The sequence below is a fragment of the Eretmochelys imbricata genome, chromosome 1, assembly GCF_965152235.1.
Source record: "Eretmochelys imbricata isolate rEreImb1 chromosome 1, rEreImb1.hap1, whole genome shotgun sequence".
NCBI classification, from domain to species: Eukaryota; Metazoa; Chordata; order Testudines; family Cheloniidae; genus Eretmochelys; species Eretmochelys imbricata.
This window is the reverse complement of record NC_135572.1, coordinates 330,965,041-330,992,207: the sequence shown is the minus strand read 5'-3', so window position 1 is coordinate 330,992,207 and position 27,167 is coordinate 330,965,041. Positions and strand designations below refer to the sequence as shown.

The 27,167-nt window shown below is 41.2% G+C and overlaps 1 protein-coding gene across 1 annotated transcript; it reads right to left on the bottom strand.

Moving 5' to 3' along the window:
* Positions 1 to 27,167, bottom strand: REDIC1 (regulator of DNA class I crossover intermediates 1). The gene is made up of 13 exons (XM_077807857.1): positions 27,145 to 27,167; positions 21,687 to 21,726; positions 19,344 to 19,482; positions 18,362 to 18,494; positions 16,278 to 16,344; positions 13,414 to 13,617; positions 11,859 to 11,992; positions 7,589 to 8,100; positions 7,246 to 7,318; positions 6,442 to 6,502; positions 2,143 to 2,209; positions 1,035 to 1,117; positions 1 to 612 (listed from the first exon to the last, which is right to left on the bottom strand). Exons 1-13 carry the CDS (start codon positions 27,165 to 27,167, stop codon positions 1 to 3), a joined length of 2,148 nt encoding a protein of 715 aa, XP_077663983.1.

Sequence of the window (27,167 nt, the reverse complement as noted above, 5' to 3'; positions counted from 1 at the left end):
TCAGTTGTTCTCTTCTCTCTTTTTCATTATGTTAATGTAGTTCAGTACATCTACAGTCATCTTGTCAGGCAAAGTCAGATACCCAGTTTCAGGAGGAAATTCTGCAATAATTGTTGCACTGTCTGTTCCTGAAGACTGAAATGCCTCATCGGCTGTAATTTCCTGCCCTCCAGTGGTATCTGCTTTACTAACATTAGTTAGTAGTTCAGCACTGTGGACAGAGGAAAGATGATTTCTACAGCAACATGCTTGTATTATATCACACTGTATGGCAGCATTTAATTTTTCTACCCTTACAGGGGGGCTCTCAGTTTGTGACCAAGCATCACATCTTTCTCTCAGATTAATATTCTTCCTTTTAAATGATATGTGTGGTGAGTTGTGCTGAGGCTGGTCTTTATTTTCCTCCTCTGTTGCTTGTAAACTGGGCTCTTTCTGTTTAGGAGTGTTGGCTTCTTTCATAGCAACACCAGTGCAGGGAGGGAAAAACAAACTCTCTGTGCCAAAGCTATGTTGTGGTCCTTTGCTTGTTGAAGCTGCAATTGGATTGGCACTGTTTACTTGAAAGGAGCTGTCAGAAAGACACTTTTCAGCTAGGTAGTCCTCTTCAGACTGCACAAATAGATTTGTATGAATGCAGGTGTACATAAATCCAATAAGTTGCTACCGCAACTACAGTAAGTAAAGTGAAAAGGCCAGACCTATGATCTTCTTGTTCACGAACAGTTATGCAATATAAGGAACTGAGTGGAACTGTATTTCATTAGATATTATCAAAATTCCCTATGGTCCAATATCACTTACAGATAATGTAAATGACTGCTTGCCTATGCTATTTTAAAGCTTAAAGTGGATTCTTTTTTATATTTCTCACAAGTGATTTTTGCTTGTATAAAAAAAAAAGCTAATAACTACGGTAATACAGCAAGTTCATCTGCATGTGCTTTGGCATGAGATAGCATGGTGATGAGCTCGTACAAATAAAAAGCATAATAATAATAAAAATATAAGAAAGATAAAATTGTATTGCTTACCATCTCGGAACTAGTACAGAAACAACTGTCTGTTTGCTTTGGAGAGTAACCGGGGGACTGACTGCTCAGTGATGATTCAATGTCTACAAAATGAGGTTAGACTGAGAAAAATTAGGTACAAACAAACAAACCAACCAACCTCTCATATACTGCATGCACACCACCTTAAAATAACACTGACCCAATTTATAAATAATTTTAAGACACTATTTATAGTAGTAAAGGTTAGCTAGTTCATTGTGCAGTACATTATAAAGTGCCTATTCTCCTCTCAGAATAGGTGCTGTCTCCTGGTAGAACCCATGGGAATTATATTCATGCTCAAAGGCCTAAATTGTGCTATTAAAATGCAGCCCTGTGATGGGCACAGTGTGGCGCTGTACTGTCAGAGGCAAGCTCCATAGGGAGTGTGGCAGCTGCTTTACCTCATTGGGTATCTTGTGCCCCAGGAGGTGGGGATGTTTCTGGAAACCACAGAGACTTAATCTGTGCCCTGCTGCTACAGAGGGACAGGTGAGGGTGCAGACTCCTATCACTACAATGCCCCTGTGGAGTTGCAGGACAGTCTGGCACTAAGAGGGTAAAGAGTCTAGTAAGAGACTACGGTTGAACTTCCAGGGCAGGGACTAATTCATGTCAAAATATTTTACAAAATATTTTCAAGCTAATCATGGTCCAAAGGAATGAGAAAGGAAGCAAATGAAAAAACTATATCTGGAATGATCACCTTATACTATGGGCTTATTCATAGGCTTATGCTGTTGTGTTCTTAGCAGCATTGCTAAACTGTCTATGTTTTTTTACAATTACCACTCTTCGCAAAATTGGCTTTTTATGTTTTTGGATATGCCAATAGTAGCAGAAAAGAGACAATGAAAAAATAACAGAGGATTAATCACTAAGGAGATGCTAACTTTAATCTTTTTAGATAGAAGTAATTAAAAGTATTTCAGTTATGCACTAATGTTCCAATTTCTTCATTCACTGTTGGGTGAATCAGACATATTCGTAGCTCACAAAACAGGATGCAGTCACTTTTACTTGACTTTAGATGTTGCTGTATCAGTTTTACGTGGAGAAAATCTACTTTAGAACTATGTATACTGACCCTTTTCCATCTTTCCAAGCTTTGAACAGACTTCAAAATCACACTGTTCCTCCTTTGCTGTCAGAACCTTTTTTAAAAAAGTGAAGTTAACACATTTTTCAGTCCAACAGTCATACTTTTCTTCCTTGTATTCCTTTCTATAGAATCTCTTTTTCCTGTATCCCATTGGCTGAGGATACTAGAAATCTCCACGATGGTTCTGCCATGCATCTAGCCTGACCTAGCAATGTGTCCCAGCCTTCCCTCATAAGAGCATAATAGCAGCCACATGGCAATTATCTAGTTCTCTTGGGGTTAATATTCCTCCACTTTATAACTTAACACTTCATTCACTGGACTAAGAAATATCAATTAGTTGCCAGACCATTTATTCTAGTCAGCACAAGTAGTGCTGCTACTAGTTAAGGCTTCCTGACACTTTCTATTGGAAACCTCGATTTTCAGTTGATTATAACTTGGCCACACTTCAGCCTTTTGGGCTGAAAACTTCCAGCCTCAGGCTGAATTTTTCTGGAAAATGTAAGCTCAAGTGTTTTGGCTATTGCCAAGATGAGAGAAAAAAAAAAAAAAAACGTGGTTTGCCCATGTTAAAAAATAGGCTTACATCCATTTCATTGAGAAGCTCTTGTGTCTATGCTTTGGAGCAGGGACATTTGGCATGTTTCTTGCCTTTTTCTTTTTGGCGAGTATATCTGAGGAAAGGACGCTGCCTTCCATGTCATGGGGTCCACTTTATCCCTATTAACTGATGGTGGGCCTCACCTAGTCACATGGCTGTAATGTTAGAGGAGTCTGCGTGGCCAGCTTTTAAAGTAGGGTGACCATATTTCCCTATGCTGAATATAGGACACCTGGTAAAATTGTTCAAATTCAAGTGAGTTCAATGGCAATCAATCAATGAGAACTCTGCAGTACCCCATCTCAAAAACAAACATGCTATAAAAACTCCAGGGCCCAGTAGGGGAAGGGGGGGCTTTGGGGGCTTGGCTGGCGTGGCGCCTCGGGCATAGGCATAGTACGACTTCTATTTTGGGGGCAGGGGCCAGTGGGGCTCAAGCCAGCTCCATATGGTGGGTCCAGGGAGGGAGTGCCACCTCCACCCCCTGATTCACCTCAGCAGCCCACCCAGCCTGTCTTGGTTGTGGCAGGGGGGGAAAGGCGCAACCCAAAATTATAACCCAAAAGATGGGGAGTTCAGCTCAAAAAGTTTGAAAACAGCTCAGGGTGCAGGCAGGGGGTAGCTCAGGGTGAAGGGAAGGGGTAAGTAGGGACTGTGTGCGGGCAGGGGGCTAGCACAGGGAAGGGGTGGCTAGAGGCCATGTGGCAGGAGGGCTCCCCTGTGGTCCCTGTTCCCTGAGGGCTCTGCCGGCCATGGCGCCAGGTCCCCCACCCCTGCAGCTCTTACCAGCTGCATGAAAAAAAGGGGGCTGGGAGCTAAGGAGTAGCTTCTACTCCCTGCACCAGCAGAAGAGGAGGGAACACCACAGCTGCCTACTCCATGGCACCAGCTCCACTCTGTGTGGCTCCTTGCCTCAAACTGGCCAGGGGGCAGGGAGAGAAGGAGGCGCGCCATTAAAAATAGGGTGACCATCCATCCCGTTTTTAACAGGTCAGTCCTGTATTTAAGCCCTCTTGCAGGTGTCCCACCTTTAAAAACAAAACAAACAAACAAACAAAAACAGGTAAGTTGTCTGGTATTTTCTGCTCCCCTGCTGGTCAGTCAGCACACCCCCATCTGCCTTTTGTTTGCAGCAGGTGGGTGAGTGTGGGCAGGTGGTGGCCTCAGGCTGGGTGGAGAGGCAACATCAGGTAGGAGGAGAGGCAGCCCTGGGGGAGGGAGGATGGGGTAGGGGTGTGTGTGACCCCTCTCCATGTGAAATCTAAAGCAGGAGTTCTCAAGGGGAGGGGCCGCAAGCCCTTTCAGGGGGGTCACTGGGCGCCAATGCTGAAACCCAGAGCTTGAGCTCCAGTTCCCCCTGCAGGGCTGAAACCCTGATTCCCCCCCCCAGCCCTCCCCTGGGGCTGAAGCCCCAATCCCTGGCACCCGTCCTCCCCCTGTTGAAGCCGGGAGCTGTGGTTGCTGAATGTCTGAGCCCTGGCGACCGCCACGGGGCTGAAGGCAGGAGCTGTGGGGGGTGTAAAGCTTCCCCCTGGACTGCCCTGCACTTGCACAGCAGTTTGGGAGGGGCAACATTCCCGATGCCCCCCAACTCTGCCCATGGGCTCAGGAGCTTCTGCCCCACAGGGAGCATCAGGAATCCGGGATTCAACCCCGCGGCTCCTGCCTTTAGCCCCGCGGTGGTTGCCAGGGCTCAGGCATTCAGCGCCCGCAGCTCCTGGCTTCAGCGAGGGGAGGAGGGATACCAGGGATTCAGCCCCAACCCCCTTACCCCCGGGACTTCAGCCCCATGGCTCTCAGCTTCAGCCCCACGGAGGGTGCCAGGGATCGGGGTTTCAGCCCCGCAGGGGGCACTGGGGCTCAAGTTCTGGGGCTCAAGCTACTCCCATGGTGAGCCAGCTCCCCTATCTTCTGACACTACAGCGGCTCCTGGTGGGCAAAAAAATGGTTCTGTGGATGAAGGGAAAGCAGTGGATGTATCGTTTCTTGACTTTAGCAAAGCTTTTGACACGGTCTCCCACAGTATTCTTGTCAGCAAGTTAAAGAAGTATGGGCTGGATGAATGCACTATAAGGTGGGTAGAAAGTTGGCTAGATTGTTGGGCTCAACGGGTAGTGATCAATGGCTCCATGTCTACTTGGCAGCCGGTGTCAAGTGGAGTGCCCCAGGGGTCGGTCCTGGGGCCGGTTTTGTTCAATATCTTCATAAATTATCTGGAGGATGGTGTGGATTGCACTCTCAGCAAATTTGCGGATGATACTAAACTGGGAGGAGTGGTAGATACGCTGGAGGGCAGGGATAGGATACAGAGGGACCTAGACAAATTGGAGGATTGGGCCAAAAGAAATCTGATGAGGTTCAATAAGGATAAGTGCAGGGTCCTGCACTTAGGACGGAAGAACCCAATGCACCGCTACAGACTAGGGACCGAATGGCTAGGCAGCAGTTCTGCGGAAAAGGACCTAGGGGTGACAGTGGACGAGAAGCTGGATATGAGTCAGCAGTGTGCCCTTGTTGCCAAGAAGGCCAATGGCATTTTGGGATGTATAAGTAGAGGCATAGCGAGCAGATCGAGGGACGTGATCGTCCCCCTCTATTCGACATTGGTGAGGCCTCATCTGGAGTACTGTGTCCAGTTTTGGGCCCCACACTACAAGAAGGATGTGGATAAATTGGAGAGAGTCCAGCGAAGGGCAACAAAAATGATTAGGGGTCTGGAACACATGACTTATGAGGAGAGGCTGAGGGAACTGGGATTGATTAGTCTGCAGACGAGAAGAATGAGGGGGGATTTGATAGCTGCTTTCAACTACCTGAGGTTCCAGAGAGGATGGTTCTAGACTATTCTCAGTGGTAGAAGAGGACAGGACAAGGAGTAATGGTCTCAAGTTGCAGTGGGGGAGGTTTAGGTTGGATATTAGGAAAAACTTTTTCACTAGGAGGGTGGTGAAACACTGGAATGCGTTACCTAAGGAGGTGGTAGAATCTCCTTCCTTAGAAGTTTTTAAGGTCAGGCTTGACAAAGCCCTGGCTGGGATGATTTAATTGGGGATTGGTCCTGCTTTGAGCAGGGGGTTGGACTAGATGACCTCCTGAGGTCCCTTCCAACCCTGATATTCTATGATTCTATGTAATTGCAGCACCTCCCCAGCAGAATCTGTTATTTTGCTGGGGGAGAAATCTGAAGGAGACATGAATTTTGTGCTTATTTTTGTTAAAAAGTGGGGAGCCATGGCCCCCTGGCTGCCCTGGTTCTGGTGCTGAGAGGTATCGGGGCCAGGAACCCCTTTCCCATAGAGTTGCTGTATCCTTGCATCATATTTTGGATCAAGTGGTGAATGTTAAGAGCTCCATGTAAAGAACACAGAGGAAGCCACTGAAGTGCACACGTACTATTGGGCCTACAAAACCGATGAACAATTCTATGTATTTTTGAATGCCATCTACTGGCCCCTTATCTATATAGCTATTTACATATGCACAGCTATAGAGCACTCTCATATCAGGAAATGGTATGTGGCAACCTCTCTCACAGTACCCACCCCAAACAGTAGCTGCCTGCTGCTTTCTGGAGCTGCAGCAAAGAATCTGATCCAAAGTGCCTGGCACCAACATCTTGTAGTACATAGCACAAAAGTACATTTGTCTCCTTAAGCAAAAGCTAAGTAAAACTGTTTTACCTCTTCAAATCCAAAGACTTGTGAGCACTCACAAGTGAATTGTTCAAGAGGAGCATTGTCACTAAGGAATAAAACCAAAATAAGGTCCTAAGGGAAGAGATTCATGCTATGGTTTTCAGCATCTATTTACACCTCAAATGAAAAATATTACTAATAAACTTATGGTCCACTTTGATTATTTTCATAAAACATAGCAATACTGCTATTTGTAGCTCATTGTCACTGCTCTCTAATTACAAAATGCATCCCGCTATTACAATTTGTTAAAGATATAATACAAAGAACTTGATTTTATAAACATCATTTTTGTGGAACAGTATGCTGTTAAAGATTACTGAAGACAACGCCACTTTGTAAAATGAAAAAAAGACAGCTCCAGAGGAAAGACTGTAACATTGGGTACTTGAGCAACCTTGAGGTAACTGATGGGTCTGCTCAATAATGCCAATAATGGCTGTTTGTTTTATTTAAAAATATTGTCACACTGTCTATTTAACTTATTATTTTTAAAGCACTTTGCATGAGCTTGAGTATGAAAGGCACAATCTAAATACTCATTTTATATAGAAGAGGATGGTGCATGTTCAGAAATATCTTGTATATTAAATATTTGCAGACTTATGAGCTGCAAAGCTAATAATCTTAAAGAAATTTTCATGTTCTTATACTCAGTGGGTGAAACTGTGGACCCACTGAAGTCAATTGGAGTTTTGCCATTGACTGCTGTAGAGCTAGGATTTCGCCCATCAAGTCTATCATATACAGATATCGCATTTTAATTTAACAATTGCTTATGAAACTTACTTATTAATTGTTGAATAATTCCACATTTTTTCCTCTAAGCTAATCTTGTGATTGTGGTGATTTGTAAATGCTCCTTAAAAACAAAAATTAAACCTTGAATTTAAAATACAATTTTGAATTAAAACAAATGATTCCATCACAGTTTTGATCAGAAATTACTATTAAGTGACATATTAGCTCATAAGATGATTACCATTATATAATTCTACCTGAAACAAAAATACTACAGTGCCTAGTTTCATAACATCTTTCTCACTATGACATACAAATCCTGTGGCTCACTAAAACAATGCCAAAAAGATGGAAGCATAGTATGTTACTTCCTTGCATCACTGATACTTACCTGTTCTTTCAGATTTTGAAGGATTTTCTTGGTTTTCAGAAGATATAATGTAATCATGTCCATCAGGATATTCTTTCAAGTGGCTTTTATTAGGCTGTTTATTTTCTTTATGGCTTGCACTTGAAATATTCTTACTTTTAAAGAAAGTCTGCTCTGGAACAGTGAAAATCCCTTTAAGGCATCTGTCTACAGTATACCTTTCAGTACATTCAGTCATGTTATAAATTTCTCTATTATAAGGGCTACATCTGTAGGATATTTCATTCATATCATCTGGATCTGTAAATAACTGGCGGATACTACCTTGGTTAACAAAAGGACCACAATATTCCATGGAAGGAATATCATGAAACAGCGGTCTCTCATCTTCAGACAGTGCTAGACCATTTTCACCGTGAGTGTCGTTTGCTGCTGTTTCTTTCACAATACCAAATAATGGCTCTTTTATTCTGTTGTTGCTTCCAGAATCTTTACCAGTAATTAAAGCTGGAGTATTACCAGTATATTCTGGACTTTGAGGGGAAAAAAAAATAAAAGAGAAAAAGCCTGCTCAGTACAAAGGTAAGCAAAACACTAAATGCTTAAACATTAAATTACCAATTTTAAGTTAAGAATCTCAAAAAACCTTTACTCTTTATGCTCTCCATACTTCTATCAAAAACGCATGTTCTTTTAATGGATAAATCCTCCTGTATTATAGATGTGGTTTTATAGTAAGGCAAAAAACTTAGAACCTAGACCTGCAGCTTTAAAGAGAATTAGAATTCGGTTTCACGCCACCTCTGGACATAACTGCAGACCTGAGATGTATCCTCTTGCACAAAGAGCTGTGAATAACCAAATCACCCACTGTATGTCACTGCTGCTCCACTCAGCTGAATTAGACACTGGACTGTGCACAACATCCAAATGCAAGACAATCTTCTTTAGGGTTTTTAGAAGGTGGTTTGTTCTTTTAGGGTACAATTCCCCTCTATACAGAAGGCCCATACAAAGTCTCTGTACCACTTAAGTCACTGTTCTTAAGTGGTCAATAGGCCTTGTGCAAGCTCTCTGGACAGAGGGGAATTCCATTTGTATCTAGTGGCAGTGATTTACATTTGGCACAGAATTTTTTAATAAAGTAGTAATGGGACCAAACATACATTTTCTTTTGCCCATAGTACAGCCTCAGCATACAGTAGGGGTGACATTAATGACCACTATAATTAAGGCTGCATAAATATTTCCATTCTAAGCTCACTTGAGCCTTAATGAAATTTTCACCTTTCAAACTAAAACTTTCCAGCTTCGGATCCTGCCTGCAGGATAATATTTCAGGGAGTCTAAGTAAATAAGTTTAACTGTTTAAGTGCATAAGTCTTTTTTCCTGAACACCACACAACTTAAATGTCTGGAAAAATTCCTCACTAGAGAGACGTGCATTGGTGTGTTCTGGTGAAAAGTGTTTTTGATTTTGACCAAGTGAAGAGCCTTTGGGAAAAAATCATGCACATAGCACATGTTCGTGCACAGTAAGGAAGGATGCATCATGTGCAGCATAGTTTTTGAACAGAAATACAGAGGTATCTTAGTACAAACCCACATTAAGGCTCTGAGAACTGACAAAAGCAAGGGACTGTAAATTAATGGCCAATATTTCATCCTTGAGTCCGGTCACCAATGCAGGGCACAACTGCATGACCATCGGAGAAAGAGAAATGCCACAGTGTTGCATACCATGATAAAAGTTTTGGAGTGTCTGTTAGGAAATACTAGAAATTGAACAAAGACCCAAAATGATCCTAAGGTGAAAGCAGTGTCCTTTGCTTATGTAAAAACTGGCAAACATTTAAGTTTTAAGAGACTAAATACATGAGGAGGGAAAACGTTATCTGCAGAAACCTACGGACACAGCTCTGTAAGAACATAACAGAACTGAAGCAACACAGAATGCAGGGGCTCTGCTCTTATGCGTCTGCCCTCCTCCCAGCTACTGTTTGCTATCCTCAGCTTCTTTTAACTACCTCCTATTCAGCTGATTTACCATCCCTGAAGCCCCTAATTAATCTCCTCTCACTTCATTTTCCCACAACTTTTGTCCTGGTCTCTCTTTTCTTCAAGTGGTATCAGTAAAACCATGCTGTCTCTGAAATGACTTTCAGTAGTGTTGACCAAAGCTAACCTGTGAGCATTATAACACCGCCAAGTGACACTATTTAATGCTAAGTAAAAGTAAGTGCTCATCTATGACCCAGTCTACTACTATTTAGAGTCATAGCCATCTGGCATTTGTACATTACATCCAAGTTTTTGGTTACTGCTTAATAAATAAATGCAAATACTCTAAATAGTTATTTTAAATAAAACTCCGATAATGCACAGTTTTCACTGTACCTTACAAACCATGAAAAACACATTCCCTACCTTGAACAGCTGGCAGTCAAAGGCAAGATAAGATGTGGGACAACAGTTCAGATAAGAGGTTGTAGGGATTATAGATGAAGAGAATCCAGTATGGAGGAGGGAAGATATGAAGGAGTGAGAGAAGCATTTCTTCAGCAAAGAGGAGGAAAGTGTTCCAAGCTTAAAGCACAATCCTTGAGTGGGAGAAGGAGACAACTGGGGAACAGTAAGAAGAGAGGATTGAAAAGAGTGCACAAGTGAAGGGGCATGAGGAAATGAAAGTGGAAATGTAGGCGAGGCAAGATTATGTAGGGCTTTCAATGTGATGCAATGAGGGCCAGGAAGTAAATGAAGGGATTCAAGGATGGGCATGATGTGGTCCGAGTGAGAGAACAGGAAGAGGACTTCAATCATCTGCATTTTCAATAGCTGGGGAAAAGGTGGGAGAGGTGAGAAACAAAGATAAGTTAAATTTATGGTGATCAAGTTATTGGTCAGTCCAGTGTTCCTGTAGCTAGTGCTGCCTGCCACGAAGTGAGAAATCTACAGTCCCTTTCTTGTAGAGGCAAGCAAATAGACTGGGTGTACTTGAGAAGAGCTCCCATTACTGTGCTTCCCCGATCACTCTAGTCAGTGTTGGAACATGAGGATGGATTCCAAAAGGCATTCTGTCTTGCCCTCCTCAGTCAGGTCAGGGGTGGACCAGGGACTGGAGAGCAAGTGATGCAATAAACTGGGCAGAAAAAGTAGACTCCTTAGGAACCCAAGAGACATGCAGAGAACCCCTGGAACAAACTTGAAATAAGATATTTATTATAAACTGCATATGGCCCTAAGCAGTCAGTCAATAGGTAAAGTTTTTCTCTTATCGGCACATTGTTCAAAATATATTTATTTATCATAGAATCATAGAATATCAGGGTTGGAAGGGACCTCAGGAGGTCATCTAGTCCAACCCCCTGCTCAAAGCAGGACCAATCCCCAATTAAATCATCCCAGCCAGGGCTTTGTCAAGCCTGACCTTAAAAACTTCTAAGGAAGGAGATTCCACCACCTCCTTAGGTAACGCATTCCAGTGTTTCACCACCCTCCTAGTGAAAAAGTTTTTCCTAATATCCAACCTAAACCTCCCCCACTGCAACTTGAGACCATTACTCCTTGTCCTGTCCTCTTCTACCACTGAGAATAGTCTAGAACCATCCTCTCTGGAACCACCTGTCAGGTAGTTGAAAGCAGCTATCAAATCCCCCCTCATTCTTCTCGTCTGCAGACTAAACAATCCCAGTTCCCTCAGCCTCTCCTCATAAGTCATGTGTTCCAGACCCCTAATCATTTTTGTTGCCCTTCGCTGGACTCTCTCCAATTTATCCACATCCTTCTTGTAGTGTGGGGCCCAAAACTGGACACAGTACTCCAGATGAGGCCTCACCAATGTCGAATAGAGGGGGACGATCACGTCCCTCGATCTGCTCGCTATATTTCTATTTCTCCTTTGTGAAAAGGGAATGATTTCATGAAAAAAAATTAAATTCTTAATTAAAAAAGAAACCAGAAGAATTATTTAACCAACAGGAGGAAAGTGCATGCTTTTGTTTGTTCTGCAAATTACATGTGTAATGGAGGAATTCAGTGACACTACTGAATAATGTAGTGAGAAAATGAACAATTGAATCTAGGATATTGAACTAAAATAACATTTTGATGTATTTCAGCAATTTGTAAGTAATCTGGTACTTTTGTCATTTACTTTTCATTCCAACTTAATTTTCAAAGGGCATTGAAGTACAATAAAAAATAATAATCAGATGAGTCTTGAAAGTCCTTTCTTATTTTTTAAATGTGACTCTTTTTTTAAAACAAACAAACAAACAAAATCTCCGCCTACCTATTCAATTTCTTAAACAATGTTCCCAATGGCCCTGCTGTATTGGACTTGCTGAAAATGTATTGCCTGTTTTGGGATTTTGAAACCCCAGGGTCTTGAGAGAGAATATTTCCCGACTGAGAAAATGGTAGAAACTGCCAAAATATTAAATATAGAGAATAGTTAAATTTTAATATTTAAAATGACATTTCACATTATATATACTATATTAACTATTGTGATTCTTTTGAATTTTGTACAATAAAATTCAACAAGACAATGTCCTTTCGATCTCTGTGAGGAAAAACAAGATTTTATTCTAATACAATTGAAAAAAATGGAATAATGCTATTTATTTCCATAAATTCATTATGGAAGAAAACATTCATAGTACTGCTCTATGTAACAGGCCAAATCCTGCTTACCTTATTCACATAAGTGTCTCAACTGACTTCAGTGCAGGTCGTATTTTAAATGCTGGCTGTCAGCGAGCTTGCAAACAGAAGGCCTTCAAATGTCCATCTAGCATCCAATGCCATCAGAACTACAAAGTTCTGACTTCCTGAACTTGCATTAAGATACCATCACTAATAGAATTTAAAGGGTTTACATATGTGTGACAAAATTATTTTCTAAAAAATAAAAATATTTTAGCAGGAAAAAACCCTCATAATTGCTATTGTATTTTTTTTCACATGATTTTTCATATTTAAAACAAAATAAAACTTCAAAATAGAATAAACAACTGTCATTAATTGCCTTAAAATGGTATATCAAAATACTGATTTCAGTTAAAAGGTATCCTCTGGAGCAGGCGTTCTCAAACTTTTTCAGAGCATTGACAACATCTTAATAGAGAGATTGTGTAAGAGGATGTTGTGTGATCACAAATTAGATTCCCACATAAGCAAGTACAGAGTAATATTAGGAAAATATTTCATACATTTTAGCTATCTTTACTTCAATGCAGGAGTGGGAAAGAGGAGAGTCAGCACCATATTACCAGCCAGCTCTCCACAGAGCACTTGCCGGCATCTGTGTGTAGTCCATAGAGCTTGCTTAGCCTTTACACTATTGTTATGTATTCATGAATAAGAACTCAGAGAAAGTTCTGCATGTTCATAAGATCAACCTGGGCTTATTTTCAAACCAACCAATTTTTTTTTTTAAGTCACTCTAAATGTAGTTTGCACCAATCGGCAAGAAACCTTCTGCCATTTCACTAGACCAGTGTTTCCCAAACTTGGGATGCTGCTTGTTCAGGGAAAGCCCCTGGAAGGCTGGGCCGGTTTGTTTACCTGCCACATCCACAGGTTCGGCCGATCGTGGCTCCCACTGGCCGCGGTTCGCCGTGCCACTTCCCGCAGCCCCCATTGGCCTGCAATGGCGAACCGCGGCCAGTGGGAGCCGCGATTGGCTGAAACTGCGGATGCGGCAGGTAAACAAACTGGCCCGGCCCGCCAGGGGCTTTCCCTGAACAAGTGGCGTCCCAAGTTTGGGAAACAGTGCGCTAGACCTATCCCAAAAGAAAAAATTTCATTGAATACAATTCCTCTGAAGTGACAACATATCAAACCTGTTTGATCTGCTTCTCCTCTTTGTAGGCCACTTCCCAAGGGCTGCATGCTAGGTTCGTTCTGAAATCTTGTTCTGTAGATTGTTTGTAATTAGAAGACCAGGAAACTGAAGAGGATGCTGGATAGGAATTACAGTCTGCTGCTAGATTGTGCAGATGTTCAAGACTAGAGTCTGTGCAAGTTGATTCCATAACTTGTGATAACTTAAGTAAAGCACAACAGACATTTTATTTATCTAAAAATATTTTGGTTTAACGTTACACTTTCAGTAAAATTCTTTATTTTACAGAATACATTACACATGTACCTACTACAAGAAAAACGTAAACCTATTTGACCTATCCAGATATAAACCTTTTCACGAAGAAAAAAAAAATTCTGCCAATGCCATTTCAGCAGTGCACTTAGGCACATGCGTAAAGTTAGGCATGTGCTTAAGTGCTATGATGAATGGAGATGGACTTAAACATGTATTTAACTTTAAACATGTACTAAAGTGCTTTGCTGAGTTGAGGCTTAAATTAACAAAATATATTCTATTTTACTGTAGGCTGGAGAGCTGTTCTGTGGGAGGGAGGGTGCTATGTTGGCTCAAGCCAGTCAGCATATAAAGGAGATTTGGAGGTAGACTGGGTGAAGTGCTATGGGATCTGCAACTACACAGATCCTGGTTGCCCTTACACTCAGCATAAGGAGCACATAGTGGCAAGGTCTTCTGTTCAAACGAATGGACAATGCCTTTGCATTGCAATCCTATGGCTTGCCAATAGGCTGGAGAATATGAATCTTCAGACCCACCCTCTCTGCTTAGTACTTTGTACAAATCCCACTTTCAGGTTTTGTGGGGGATGGAAAAATTTCACTCAATGCAATTATTTATTTTTAACATTTTTTTAGCCCAGTGCCTCCATTTTTGGATGCAAACAAGCATGCAGGTGCAAATGCTGGTGCACACTTTTCAAACCAGCCTGACACTTGTATGTGCACAGTGTTAGCAAGTCTTTGCATATATAAAGAGCAGGCACAGGCCCAGATGACAATTTGCCCCCAATGAGTTCTGGGCATTCTATACCAACCTAAAATAATGGCCTCTTTCTCTCCAACCAGTATGAGGGATAAAACTGTAGTGGAAGACTTTTACTAGAGTAATATCTAGGAAATTAATTTATTGCAAGCTGTGATCTTTGTAAAATATATTTTCATAGCCAAACACCTAACCTAGACTAAGTAATTCTCCTTTGCTCAGACAAAGAATTTAATCCTACAAATAGGTTTATCTTTCTTACTTTGTCTAAAAATCTCGGCCCAATTGCATGACTTTAGGAACAATGGATCAAATTCTCCACCAGCATAACTGCAGTGGAATCAGTGGATTATGCCAGTAGAGAACTTTGCTTAATTGCTAGGTCTAGAGAGATTTTATCTCTTTATTCATAGAAGAATTGGTGTTTAGTAGCTGCATCTGAGCAGCTGATAACTTTATTCAAAGGATGCCTTTCATAAAAGCTATTAGAAGTGTAACTTTTACACAGATCTAATACTTCAATATTTGCATTCTAAGGCCTTACACTCACACTACCAAAGCAAAAATGATGATGGAGCTTTGTTGTGACACACTGGGGACAACATGGTTCAGTTAGCCTAGACAGAAACAAAGGGCCTAATTGTGTGGAGCACAAGTCCGTATGGTCTCACCTATAGGCCCGATTCACTTAATGAATTCTGTTGGTGCAAGATGACACAACCCAGGCTCTCAGCTGTTGACAGTCTGAGGAGTGCAGTGTCATGAATTGCCAGCAATCCCTGTTACACCAAGGAGCCTGGGAGTGGGCCAGCAGAGCTGCAAAAGTGGGGTGAGGTCGGGCTAGGCCTTCTGGAGAAGTGCTGATTCAGCTTCTTTCATGGGCATCTTCTAGCAGGGAGCCTCCTGTGGAGGCCCAGGTGGATAATAAAGCTATCCTTCCACCTCCTACTCATCTGCACCCACCAGTACAGGGGGTTGCAAGTTGATAAACCATCTAAACTATCCTTCAGTCCATCTAAAAGAATGCAAACAAACCATGCTTTAACTATGTGTGAGATAATAGCTTCCCCGTGGTCCCACATCTTTTTGGCAAATGCATTTAAAGACTGTACAGATTTGTTTATGATAGCTTACTGACATCTACCCTAAATTCAATATACTTTTGGAAATGCTTGTAATGGATTTTTCCAGGGACAAATTCTCTTCTCAGTTATACCCCTACAACACCATCAAGTTGAACAGGTGTAGTGGAAGGAGAATTTGTTTCAAAGTGTTTTAGGAGAAAGAGCTGAGGACCAGATTTGATTTGTATAACCCTGCCCTTTCCCTATTTATCTTCTATTGTCAAGTTGCCTCCCATCCCCTGGGCTCTGCCAGTGTTCCCAGCTTTGTCTGCCAATTTCTCAACTTCTTACAATGACCTCTGTGTCTTCTTCCACGTGACCTGCTGTGTGTGGTACACTCCTCTGAATTCATCCTCACAGCCCATATCCTGTCCACATTTAAAGATTCATTTCTGCCATGTTGCTCACAGTGAATCAAACTGACTTTATGTACATTTTACATAGTTTGCCTTTTGTTGTTCCCATTCCCTTTCCCCTAACCTCTGTGTACTTGTTTGTCCTTACTGTAAACTCTTTAGAGCAGAGACTGTTCTTGAGTGTTTTGAAACCACCTAGAATAATTTGGAAGATAATTGTAATGATGCAGCATAGCCTTAAAGAGGAAAGCTCTACTTCACACCAAAAATCTGTGAGATTAGGCATTGTTTTAAAAAACAATTTAAGGGTTATTTGTTTACAAAACTGATGTCAAGTTATAAATGTATATTTAACTTACCTGAGGTTGGTATTTCATCTTGTCTGAGAGATGCTTTCTTCTGTTCTCTAATACTTGTTGTTGTATCCTTGTAACAAAGTATAAGAAAAACCTATGATATTTGGAGTTCTTGGCCAACATTTTCAAAAGAGACTCATGATTTTGGGTACCTAACTTGAAAGATCTTAAAAGGGTTTGATTTTCAAAGAGTCCTGAGCAATCACCATGGTCCATCTGAAAATCTGGCTCCTTTAAGATGTCTCAAGTTGGGCACCGAAAGATTGAAGATTCAAAATAATGTTTGAATACAGTGGCCTGCTCCTTAGATATAGCTACTGCATGCAGGATCTTACATGAGTAAAGAAATAGTCCTTAGTCACTTTTGAAAATCTAGAGCCTCACCTACAACTTTTTGTTTGTTCAAAATACATTTCCGAACTCCTTTATATTGGTGAAGATGTTTATGACCCATCTAATTGGAACTTAAAGCACTGCTGTGAAACTATTTCAACCCTAGAATATTGTATTTATTTTCCTACTCATAATTGACGTTTCCTCAGAAGATCTTTTCAAGACAGGACTGTCTGGGTAACAAGACCGCTACAAGCGCAGGCAACACAGATACCTCCTCATGAAAGCAGATCCCCCGCTTCAGTCCAGAACAGTCCTAGGCTCCCAATCACCCACTAGTCCTCCAACTGCCTTTTCCCCATGGGATCAGTCATGAACGGTGGGGAGAGGACATCCTTATCTCTAAATTTCTATCTTATCCAGTGTAACCAGTGCTGGTGAGCACCTGGCCCAATGTCTGGAAGAGACTGAGGCATGGAAGCGATCTAGCTGGCTAGAACTTAATCTGGATAAGGCTGAGATGATGGTGGAAGGCTGGGGAAAGCAATAAGAACATATAGTGAGAATTGTATCTGTCCCTCTGTGGAGGGTGCATATCTGCCAGTTCATAGATTCTGAGATTTTAAAGCCAGAGGGACCATTAGATCATCTAGTCTGACATCCTGTATAACATTTCTCTGCACCCTCTCCAATTTTTCAAAATCCCCTTTAAAATGTGGACACCGGAACTGGATGTTGTATTCCAGTATCAGTCTCACCTCCCTACTCCTATTTACTACTCTCCTGTTTATACATCCAAGGATTGCATTAGTGCTTTTTGCCCCAGCATCACACTGGGAGTTTATGTTCAGCTGTTTGTCTCTATGACGTCTACATCTTTTTCAGAGTCACTGTTTCCAGGATACAGTCCCCTATTATGTAAGTATGGCCTATATTTATTTGAGGTGTTGCTGGATTTCCAGCTGCTGTTAATCACATAGCAACAGTGTTTTCCGTCTTGCTCCAGCTAAGAGATTGCAATAATTTCTTCTGGATGCACACCTCGCTACTGTGATCCCTGTCTTTGTTAGCTCATCATTAGACTATGCAGTGTGTTCCATATCGGGCCATATCTTAAGTGAAACCAGAAGCTGCTGCAGAATCCACTTTTTGAGTGTATCTTGCTGAGAGCACATGACACAAGTGCCCTAGGATCTGCAAAGGCTGTCTGTAGATTGCAGGTAGAAATTCAGGTGTTTGTTTTGACTGAAATGGCTTAGCACCTACTACCTACTTGAGAAACTGCTTCTCTCCCAGAATTATAGTGCCACACCACCAATCAGCAGAAGTGTTTGATCTCAGTTTAAAAAAAAAAAAAAAAAGAGAGGGGTCTGTTGGCAGAGTGTTCTGTGTGAGGGGTCCTCAGCCATGGGACCCGGTCCCTTCCCTTTGGTCTGAAATAGCACAACTTCTTTGACCAGGGGACCGTGCAGCATGCTCTAGCCATTTAGCCAGGCTTTGGGGGAGGGAGGAGCATAATAAGGGCTGTTAGTGTAGATTGAGCATCTATAGGGCTGGCTTTGGGGAGGGGGGTGTTGTGGAAGTTGCTGGTTTTACTCTTGTTCTGATTGTATTTTTCAATTTTGTGATGGTGCCTGGATTGGCACTTTTAGAATATATATTTTATAAATCAAAAGGAAGAAATGGCATCATGGAGCTCTTATCTTTGCTGAACTTCATTAATGTTTGACCAGTGTCCATAATTATTCAAGTACCTGTACTGGATGTCATCTAGGGCTATTTTAGATGATGTGCATTGTGGTGACCTGGGAAATTCTATATTTTGTCTCCTTGTAGGTGTTTTTAAGCCCCTGTTCAGATCCACATGGACTGGTTTTCTCACTCTGTCTGTAATGAAAGTGTTCAGAGTGTTAGTACCTATGTCACAGAGAGATTTGAGATATCTGAATTTTAATAAGAACACAGAACCCACCCTTCACTCTACATAATCAATATAAAATACATACGTTTTGCTTTATTTGCCATTACCGCTATCTGAACTGCTTTATTATTAACTCTATTTTACAGTCTATTAGAGTATACACTTCTTTTATCCACCAGATTTTGGGCACTGCAAGGTTCTATTACACTTCTCATTTAGTTCCTGAGGGCTAAGGTGTTCCCACAGCCCATGAAAAAACTTGAAACGCAAGGCCTCTACAGTTTTATTCATACAAAAATGCAATACAGTACAACAGTTAAGGTTCATAAGGTAGATGGAGACGTTATTGAGGAGATCAGTGTAGGAAGAGTGTGAAAGAAGTGGATTTTGAGGAGGGATCTGAAGGAAGTACTTGATGTAGAGGTGGTGATAGGCTATTCCAGAGTGATAGTATGTTCCATGAAAGAAGTCATGAAAGTGGAAGTAGTATATGAATGGAGTGTTTAAGAAAAGAAGGTCACAAGGAACAAAAAAAAGGGATGTATGATGCTACTTAGCCAGGTGCAGAGCTGAGCACAGCCTTGAAGGTGAAATTATGCTGCTAGCCAAGATTATTAGGTTCCTCTTTTGTCCTCTGACTTTTTTGTGTGGTTGCTGTTTCACTTTCAGTTAGATTTTGATTAAAGATAAATTGAATTGTTGACACTACAAGCTATAATCTTACAAGGGAGTACAGAAGAGTTGAGGCAATAGCAGTTATAGGTTACAGTAAATGGGTCTTCCAATTGTAAAGTCTATTACTATATTATACTCACCAGCAGTGTCTTTCTTGGTGGATATCTGGTTAACAACATACAGGTTGAGGAGATCTAAACTGACTGTTGAACTTTTAGGGGGTGATGATACTCCTAGCAGCTTCATCTTTGATCTAAGCTTTTTCTTTTCAAAGAATTCCTATAATTTTCAAAAGACAGAACAATAAACCACTTGATAGATACTACAGAGCAACGCAGAAGTATATGTGGTACATATTCATGATTTACCTGCACAATTGCCTTTAATATCAATAAAATCACATGGCTGAATCGCTATACACACAAATCTAGCATTTAAATTCACTTTCATCTCTTTAAAAAAAGATTTCTTGTACAAATATTATCTGAATTGCTTTTTGAAAACCAAATGAATGATGGTGCTTCTGATGGGAAAATTCAGTCTCTGAAATTTCACTCTTTCCACCTTCACCTACCTATTAACAATTTAAAACTTTGTACAACATTTTTTTTAAGTGTCAGACTCCCTGGAAGAAAAACAACTTCTATTTTTCAATAATTTGAAGAGCTGAGACTTTGTATGCACATTATAAACTAGCAAGAACATCAACAAGGATTATATACACATGGCCATCCACAAAGATGCAAAGAGCTTATCATTCTCTTAGATAGCCTTCCTTGGCACAGAATATACAGTCCTATGAAAAAAAGAAAAAAAACTCCCATAGCTGCCCTCATGTGGCAAGAGTCTAAAGCAGATCTGGTTAACACTTCCAAAATCTATGGATTATGTAAACAATTCAGTTTAACCCTTGAATTCTGTTCATAGCAATGCAGGGAACAAGCTTTGTGCAGGAGAACAGATTATTAATAATCATCCTGAGATCATCAGTATCAAATGCAGCAAATAATACTGAATGAGTAAATAAGAACAATGGTAACTTGTTCGTTTTAGCCACCACAAGGACATCAAAGTCTCCAGGCTGTGCCAAGTTACAAAATGCTGCAATGCTTTTCATGGGAATATAATTTTGGACTAGACTAGTAACCACCCCCATGTGATATTTGACAGATTTCAGATATGACTTTTTGGTAAATATTTTCCAGGATAAGCAATTGTATAATAATCTTTCAAGTTATTATGATATTGGTCTTTGCAAAACATATATATACTTCAGATAAAGCTATTTCCGATTAGGAAGACAAGGGGCCAAATTCAACCCTGGCATAAGTGAACACAATTCTTACTGTCCACCTCTTTTAATCCTTTCATTTCCCTCAGCATTCTTAATGCTGCTTCATAATCTTTATCTCTTTCCCTCTCACCATACAAGAATTTTCTGAATGCCTCTGCCCTCAAAATCCCACACTTGTCCCTTATCAGCATATATCCAGATATGGTCCCATATACCTTCTTCCCATTACCTTCACACTTATTAAATGCACTGTTTACAGTTATTGTGTCACATTCCTCTCCATCAGCTCCTGGACCCCCTCCAGCCAGCTTCTACCATCCTACCATGCTGGAGCACATTACATACTTGTAATGTTATTGATTAGCCCAGTTAGTCCTTAATGATCTGCCCCATATCACTTGTGTATCCAAGGGATTAGGAGAGTGTTTGGGGAGGGACAAGGGGACCCCAGAGGGTCATCCCACTGGTGGGAGTCTGCTTCTGGGACTGGCTACATCCCACAAGCCTGCTTTTCCTTCTCCTTTATGGCTTGGTGAGAGGTGCCACTTGGAGTCTAGTCTCCATGATCTATTCTGTGTCCAGAGTGGGTGCAGGCCCCTTACCTGGGCTTCCTAACCTTGCCTCACTGCTCCTAGCTCCTACCAAGAAGGAAGAAAGTCTGTTCTTATTATAGTTACACGCACCCTCCCTCACTGATTTCTTGCCTATTGTGTGACATTTCCTCTGCTTATATCAGGACAGAATTTGATCCACTCAGTGCACTTTGGAAGCCAGAAAAAAGTACTTAAACATTCTTACGTTTAACCCCAGAAAGAATGCCATCTATCTGTAATTAGCTATTAGTTGAAATGACCAAGTATTTGAGGATTGTGAATCTGCAAGCCATTCCTGCAGTCATATCTGTATAACGGGCATATGTTTGTAATGGGTAAGAAATTACTAAACTTTGCAGGACTTTTATGCATAGAAATACATACACAAATAATAATTAAAAATCAAGAATTCAGCTTGAAGCTCTCCTAGACAAAATATTTTTGCCCTGAAAAATTACTCTGAAGGTATGCACACTAGTCTAATCCCATAGCACTGTACCTCCCTTCAACTGCTTTGAAAAATTATCTGCATGTGAAATTCATGTTAAACCTTTTTTAGTTGTGTAAAATAATTATAAATAGCTATAACAATTTACCTTTTGCTTTCTCCTTTCCTGTTTAAGTATGATTCTGCTCCTGAAAGGTGGCAAATAGCTAATTAGTTCTTCAAAAAGGGATTATTATTTATTTGCAGAGTGTAATTTAAAGTTGAGACATGAGGAGGCTGGACTGCAATTCTTAGTAACACTACTGGGAGATAAATGCATAAACCCTCGTCTCTGAGGATGAGACAGTGGGCCAGTCCTCAGCTGGTGTGAGACAACATAGCTCTAGTCAATTTGAGCTCTGTCTGGGGATCTGTCTCAGGATCTGGCCCATTGTCTCTAAATCAGGGCTACTAAACACACTGTGTGCCTAAAAGTCCAAACTTTTAAGTGACTAATGAGCTATGTAATTATCTATTTTTAAATCCTTAGAATAATATAAGAAATTTTTGACAATATATTTATTCCTTCAGTTTTTCAACAGCCTTTTTTCTGCTTTTTATGCCATGGCTCAACAGTAGTACAGATGCTATAAGAGCAAGGAAAAACAAAAGCTAATGTGTATAGCTCAAGTTCCTCATCATTCTAGGCTTCCAAGATTATAACCCACATTTTGAATTGAAACCAAAAGTAAAGGTGGAAGCCATTACAGATTTTATGGGATCATAGCATCCTGCATCACTCAGATGGCAGGTGATTACATTCAGTGCTATCTGGAGCTTCTAGGTGAATTTCAAGGTTAGCCTTATGCAGAGCATATACATTTATTTACTTGGAAGTTTTAAAAGTGCTGGTTTTTTTTGACTTTTAAAGTCCTCTAATGGTTTGGCTCCATCCACTTGTGATACTGTAATACAGTGTCCACCCTCACACAAGGTGAGCAGGTTAAATCAGGTCAATTGCCCTGATAGGCTGCCCCTGAGGGAGAGCCAGGGCTTTAAAGGCTGATTGATGATTGAGGCCAGCTGGGCAATGGTAGAAAGTTTGTATAAAGCCAGCAAGCTGCAGTCAGAAGATTGCTGTAGAAGAAGTAGCCTGTAGTCATTTCCTGGGAGGGAGGGGGAACAATGATGATGGCAGAATTAAGTAGTCACTCCCTTGGAGGAGGGAATTTGGGTTAATCAACCCAAAGAGGATGGGAGGGCAGAGAATTAGAAAAGAGTCCAGGGAAATAACAACAGGGTCTCGGAGCAAGCAGATTATGGTTGTACATAGGGTCTCTGATTGGGAACCCAGAGTAGTAGGGGAACCTGGGCTTACCTATCAGCTGCTGGGAAAGGGGTACAAGACCTGGCCTTGGGTGGGGTGTGGATGAAGACAGCTGATCCAGAGGCACTTTGATAGCCTGGAAGGGCTGTACAGTTTCCTGTCTGGAAGGCAAAGTCACAATATGTAGAGTTCCAAAGACTGAGTGGGGGCCTAGTGAGAATGAGAAGACAGAAAGGGGTGTCAGTCCAGGATCAAGTTAATCACTGGAGTAGTCAGGAGGAGATGCTGCCCTAGCGGTGAGTGGACAGGTGTGACAGGGGCCTTCTGTTTCTTGTTTTAACATGGTAGCTGACACCACCTGAGATACTTGAGCAACCAATCCCTTCCTGATATAAATGGAGGCAGGTGCTGTTAGAAGAGCATCTTGGTGAGGAGATGATTTCCCTCTCTGGTTCCCCATAGTCTTAATTTCAGGACATAATACAAAACCAACCAATTTTCTCAACATTGCTGTGAGGAAAATTGATATTTTGTCTGGAGGGCTAAGTGGTAATTATGGGACAGGAATCTAGGTGAGGGATGATTTCAGGATGACCAGCTGATGATTGAGGGGCCTCAGTATGCTCAAGTAGGAAATGTTTATGGGAATAGGAAGGTAAGTATGGAGGTCTCTCCTTTGTAAGTACCAGGTGGGGATGGGATGTCTCCATGGAACTGTACATTTTAATGTTGGATAAGCACTTTATAAATATATATTGTATGTAGTTGCAGTAGGGGGGGCCTTAGTCAAAGGCAATTTTTCTGCTGCCTAAGGATACCACTGGAATCCTGACATGCAATTAATAGCAATAGTGGGTACCATAATAATACACAAGGGATACACATTTTGCAAAATGAATGTTATCCTCCTAGATATTTTGTGATATGTACAGGATAGTGCTCCCAAGCATTTAGGTCAATGTTTATGTCAAGCTGAAATTTCCCCCACATACTTAGTGCTGAACAACTTGAATCTTACAAAAAGGCTTCCTTATGCATTTGGAATTACTTTAGTTTGATTCTCCATATATGGTTAGGATGATTACAAAATTGTTTAGCAAGACTAACCTCAAAAGCCTGGTGAAATCCTTTGAATTTTAAATTTTTGAATTGATGGTGGAGTGCTTTTTATACTTAAAAAAAAAAAATTTCAAAAACATTTGTTATAAAAAGCTTAGTAAACCTGCTGGTGGTGACTTTACTGTTTTCTGTACAGCTCAGTAGTTTCACATCTGCCTCCCCAGAACTTGATATAAAAATAGATAGGATAATAGAAAATATACACTGCCAACTTTCAAATTTTTCTGTTGAAAGAGAATGAACAATCTTGTCACTAAAACCATTACTGGGAGCAAAAGGCACTGAAGGTTTCCTCACTAATTAAACTTTGGTCTACTGATCGTAGGCATTTTATTTTCAAAGTTCTCTAATGTTCAGAAGATGAGCTTGTCTCCTTTTAATTTCTCATAATTGAGACATGTACATTTGGCTTCTATGATGGGGAAGATCTTGAATTTGATTAGAAATGTAGCAGTTATGAATAAAAGGTTATAGTAAATTCAGACTATGAAGGTTGCAGAATACAAAGTTTGAAACTGTTTCCAAATTGCAAGAAAATGAGAACAACAAAATGTGTTGATAATTGATTAACATGATTCTATTACAGCTAGGATTTTAAAAATATAAAACATCAAAGTTAAAATGACCCGGAAACTAAAATCAGAAATGTAAAGTTACAAAAGCTCTCTAAATTTCATTTAAATTTAAAAGAAGTCTGAAGGTTTACAACATGTCTTGGACCATCAAATCTCTGAGTGAGACAATTAGGCCTTGCCCACACTGACCATTTTAGGGGTACTGCATACCATTGCTCTAGTACCACTGCAGCTTCACCAGCGCTCCCAATGAAAGGAGCTCTAGTGTAGAGTGGCTGCCAGCATCATGTCTTTCATATTTGCTAAAACAATGGTGGGGAAATTTCTCTCACTCAGTTTTTACTCTTCATCCTTCCAAAATATCGTATGGTTAATCATGTTTATTATAGTAGTTCCTAGAGAATGGGGTCCCCATGTGCTAGGCACTGTACAAATAGAGTACAAGACTCTTTGCCCCAAAGAGGCTATAATTTAAATATACAAGACAGACATGGGGTAGAACACACAAACAGTGAACAATGTGATGGCAGCAAATGTCATGTTCCATTTTTTCTGTGTGTGGGGGGAGGGGGTACTTAAGTGCTATGATAATACTAATTAATAATAAGAGGGGATAAGCCAAATAGGAAGGGCAGGGGTGAAGATGGTCAAGTGGGCAGTGAAGCTCAAATGAAGAGTGAGGGGGAGGGTTGAGGGCAAACAGCCAATGAACACTAAGCAAAGAAGGTCCAGTCAAAACTGTATATGACTTAAAATTTATGGCATAATTAGGGGTAAAAGAATCAGTTGTCTATAATTAAACTAAACCTATTCTAGTGACCAATGTCCCCATCCTGCAATGGGGCTTGATGTGGGCAGAGCCTGTCCCTGTGCACAGAATCCAGGTTCAGACCTAAATGGTTTTTAAAAATTGGCTAAATTGCCAGGTTCAGAAAAAAAATTTCTTCAACTGTTTTCTTGTTTGGATAAAAACAATCTTCTGAAGTGAGAAAACTTTGTCTCCTTCTGATAAGGAAACTGAGAGTAATAAGTCTAGGGTTTTTAAAAGTGCCTAAGGGGGTTTGTTAGTCTCTAAGGTGCCACAAGTACTCCTTTTCTTTTTAAGGGGGTTTAGGCTTTCTTGAAAATTCTACCCTAAAGCTACAATGGTGTGGTAGATAATATTCTAAAGCATAATCGGAATTTGAAGGAAAGGAAGCTCATTCAAAGATGGGTTTCAGAGTGGTAGCTGTGTTAGTCTGTATCAGCAAAGAGAACGAGGAGTACTTGTGGCACCTTAGAGACTAACAAATTTGCTTTACCTTTATCTTCTTTCTGAGGAGGACCTAAGCTAAAAGAGAGAAAAGAATAATTTACTAATTATTGATTTGAGATTTAGAGATTCTGCTTTGTAGCAGTCTGAATTAGTAGATCAGTGTTCAGAGAAAGCACAATAATGCTAAATTCCTATCAGAACTGAAGATAGCTTGACAAATTACACTGAAGAGATTAATCCTGCACAAGTGGAAGAAAGGACTAGAAGACCTAATAAATATTTTTCACCCCTAATTCCTTTTCTAAAAAAATCAATTATTTTCTGTGAATTAGTAATGCATGCATCTTTGCTGTACAAATGTTAAACATGCCATACTACTAAAAACTTTAGACAAGTAATAATAGACTGAAACTAACTTAAAATTTTGTATAGAAGCCCCGTGTACTGATAGTATCATGATGCTGCTGAACAAAATGTAAAAAAAAATACCCGTTCCAGTTAACAAGATACACATTTCATTCATACAGCTGTAGTAAATGCAGGTCAGATGACACTGCAGTAACACTTTCTGTTACGGCCCCTTCACCCAGCCCCATTCTGATCAGTCCTGGAGGAGTGGGAGAAGGTCACGTCACATATAGCCCTGCACTGCCCAAACAAAAAGTAGGGATGGAAGTATGTGCAGAGAAGCCCTTTCTAAATGTCCCACCTTACCCAGTCCTGGGAAGAGACTCCTGTGCACTGCACAAATAAGGGGGGTCTGTGAGGGAGGCCGAGGAAGGAAGGCCCTTTCAAACAGTCTGACTGTGTCAGCTCCAAAGTGGGGAGGACCATAGTACACAGCCCCATGCTACCCAATCTGGATGGGGGTGGGGGAAGAGTGCATAGGCCCCATTGTGCACAGCCCCACGCTGTCGTGCGTGTGTGTGTGTGTGAGTGAGTGAGTGAAGTGTGTAGGCCCCATTGTACACAGCCCTCTGCTGTCAGTCTGGGCTGGGGAAGCGTGTAGGCCCTAGCGTATACAGCCCCCTGCTGCCATGTATGTGTCTGTGTGAGAAGCATGTAGGCTCCTTTGTGCACAATCCCATGCTGCCGATCTGGGCTGGGGAAGTTTGTAGGCCCCATCGCACACAGCCCCACGCTGCCCTGTGTGTGTGTGTGTGAGAGAGAGAGAAGTGTGTAGGCCCCACTGTGCACAGCTCTAGGCTGCCCAGTCTGGGAGTGGGGGAAGTGTGTAGGCCGCATTGCGCACAGCTCCAGGCTGTGCGCTCTGGGGTGGGGGTTGAAGCCTCACACTGTCTCGGTGCCTGGTTGTGCCTTAACAGTGAGGCCCTGGATGAGCTTCACTCACCGGGAGCCACCAACCCAGTTCAT

Bases quoted from the DNA above. Each gene is read 5' to 3' on its own strand.
- REDIC1 (XM_077807857.1), bottom strand. From the start codon at position 27,167: ATGAACTGGGTTGGTGGCTCCCG. The intron at 21,727-27,144 runs GTGAGTGAAGCT...GCCACCTTTCAG, and splicing joins AACTGGGTTGGTGGCTCCCG to GAGCAGAATCATACTTAAAC. The intron at 13,618-16,277 runs GTAAGTTAAATA...GCTTTACTTAAG, and splicing joins AGATGAAATACCAACCTCAG to TTATCACAAGTTATGGAATC.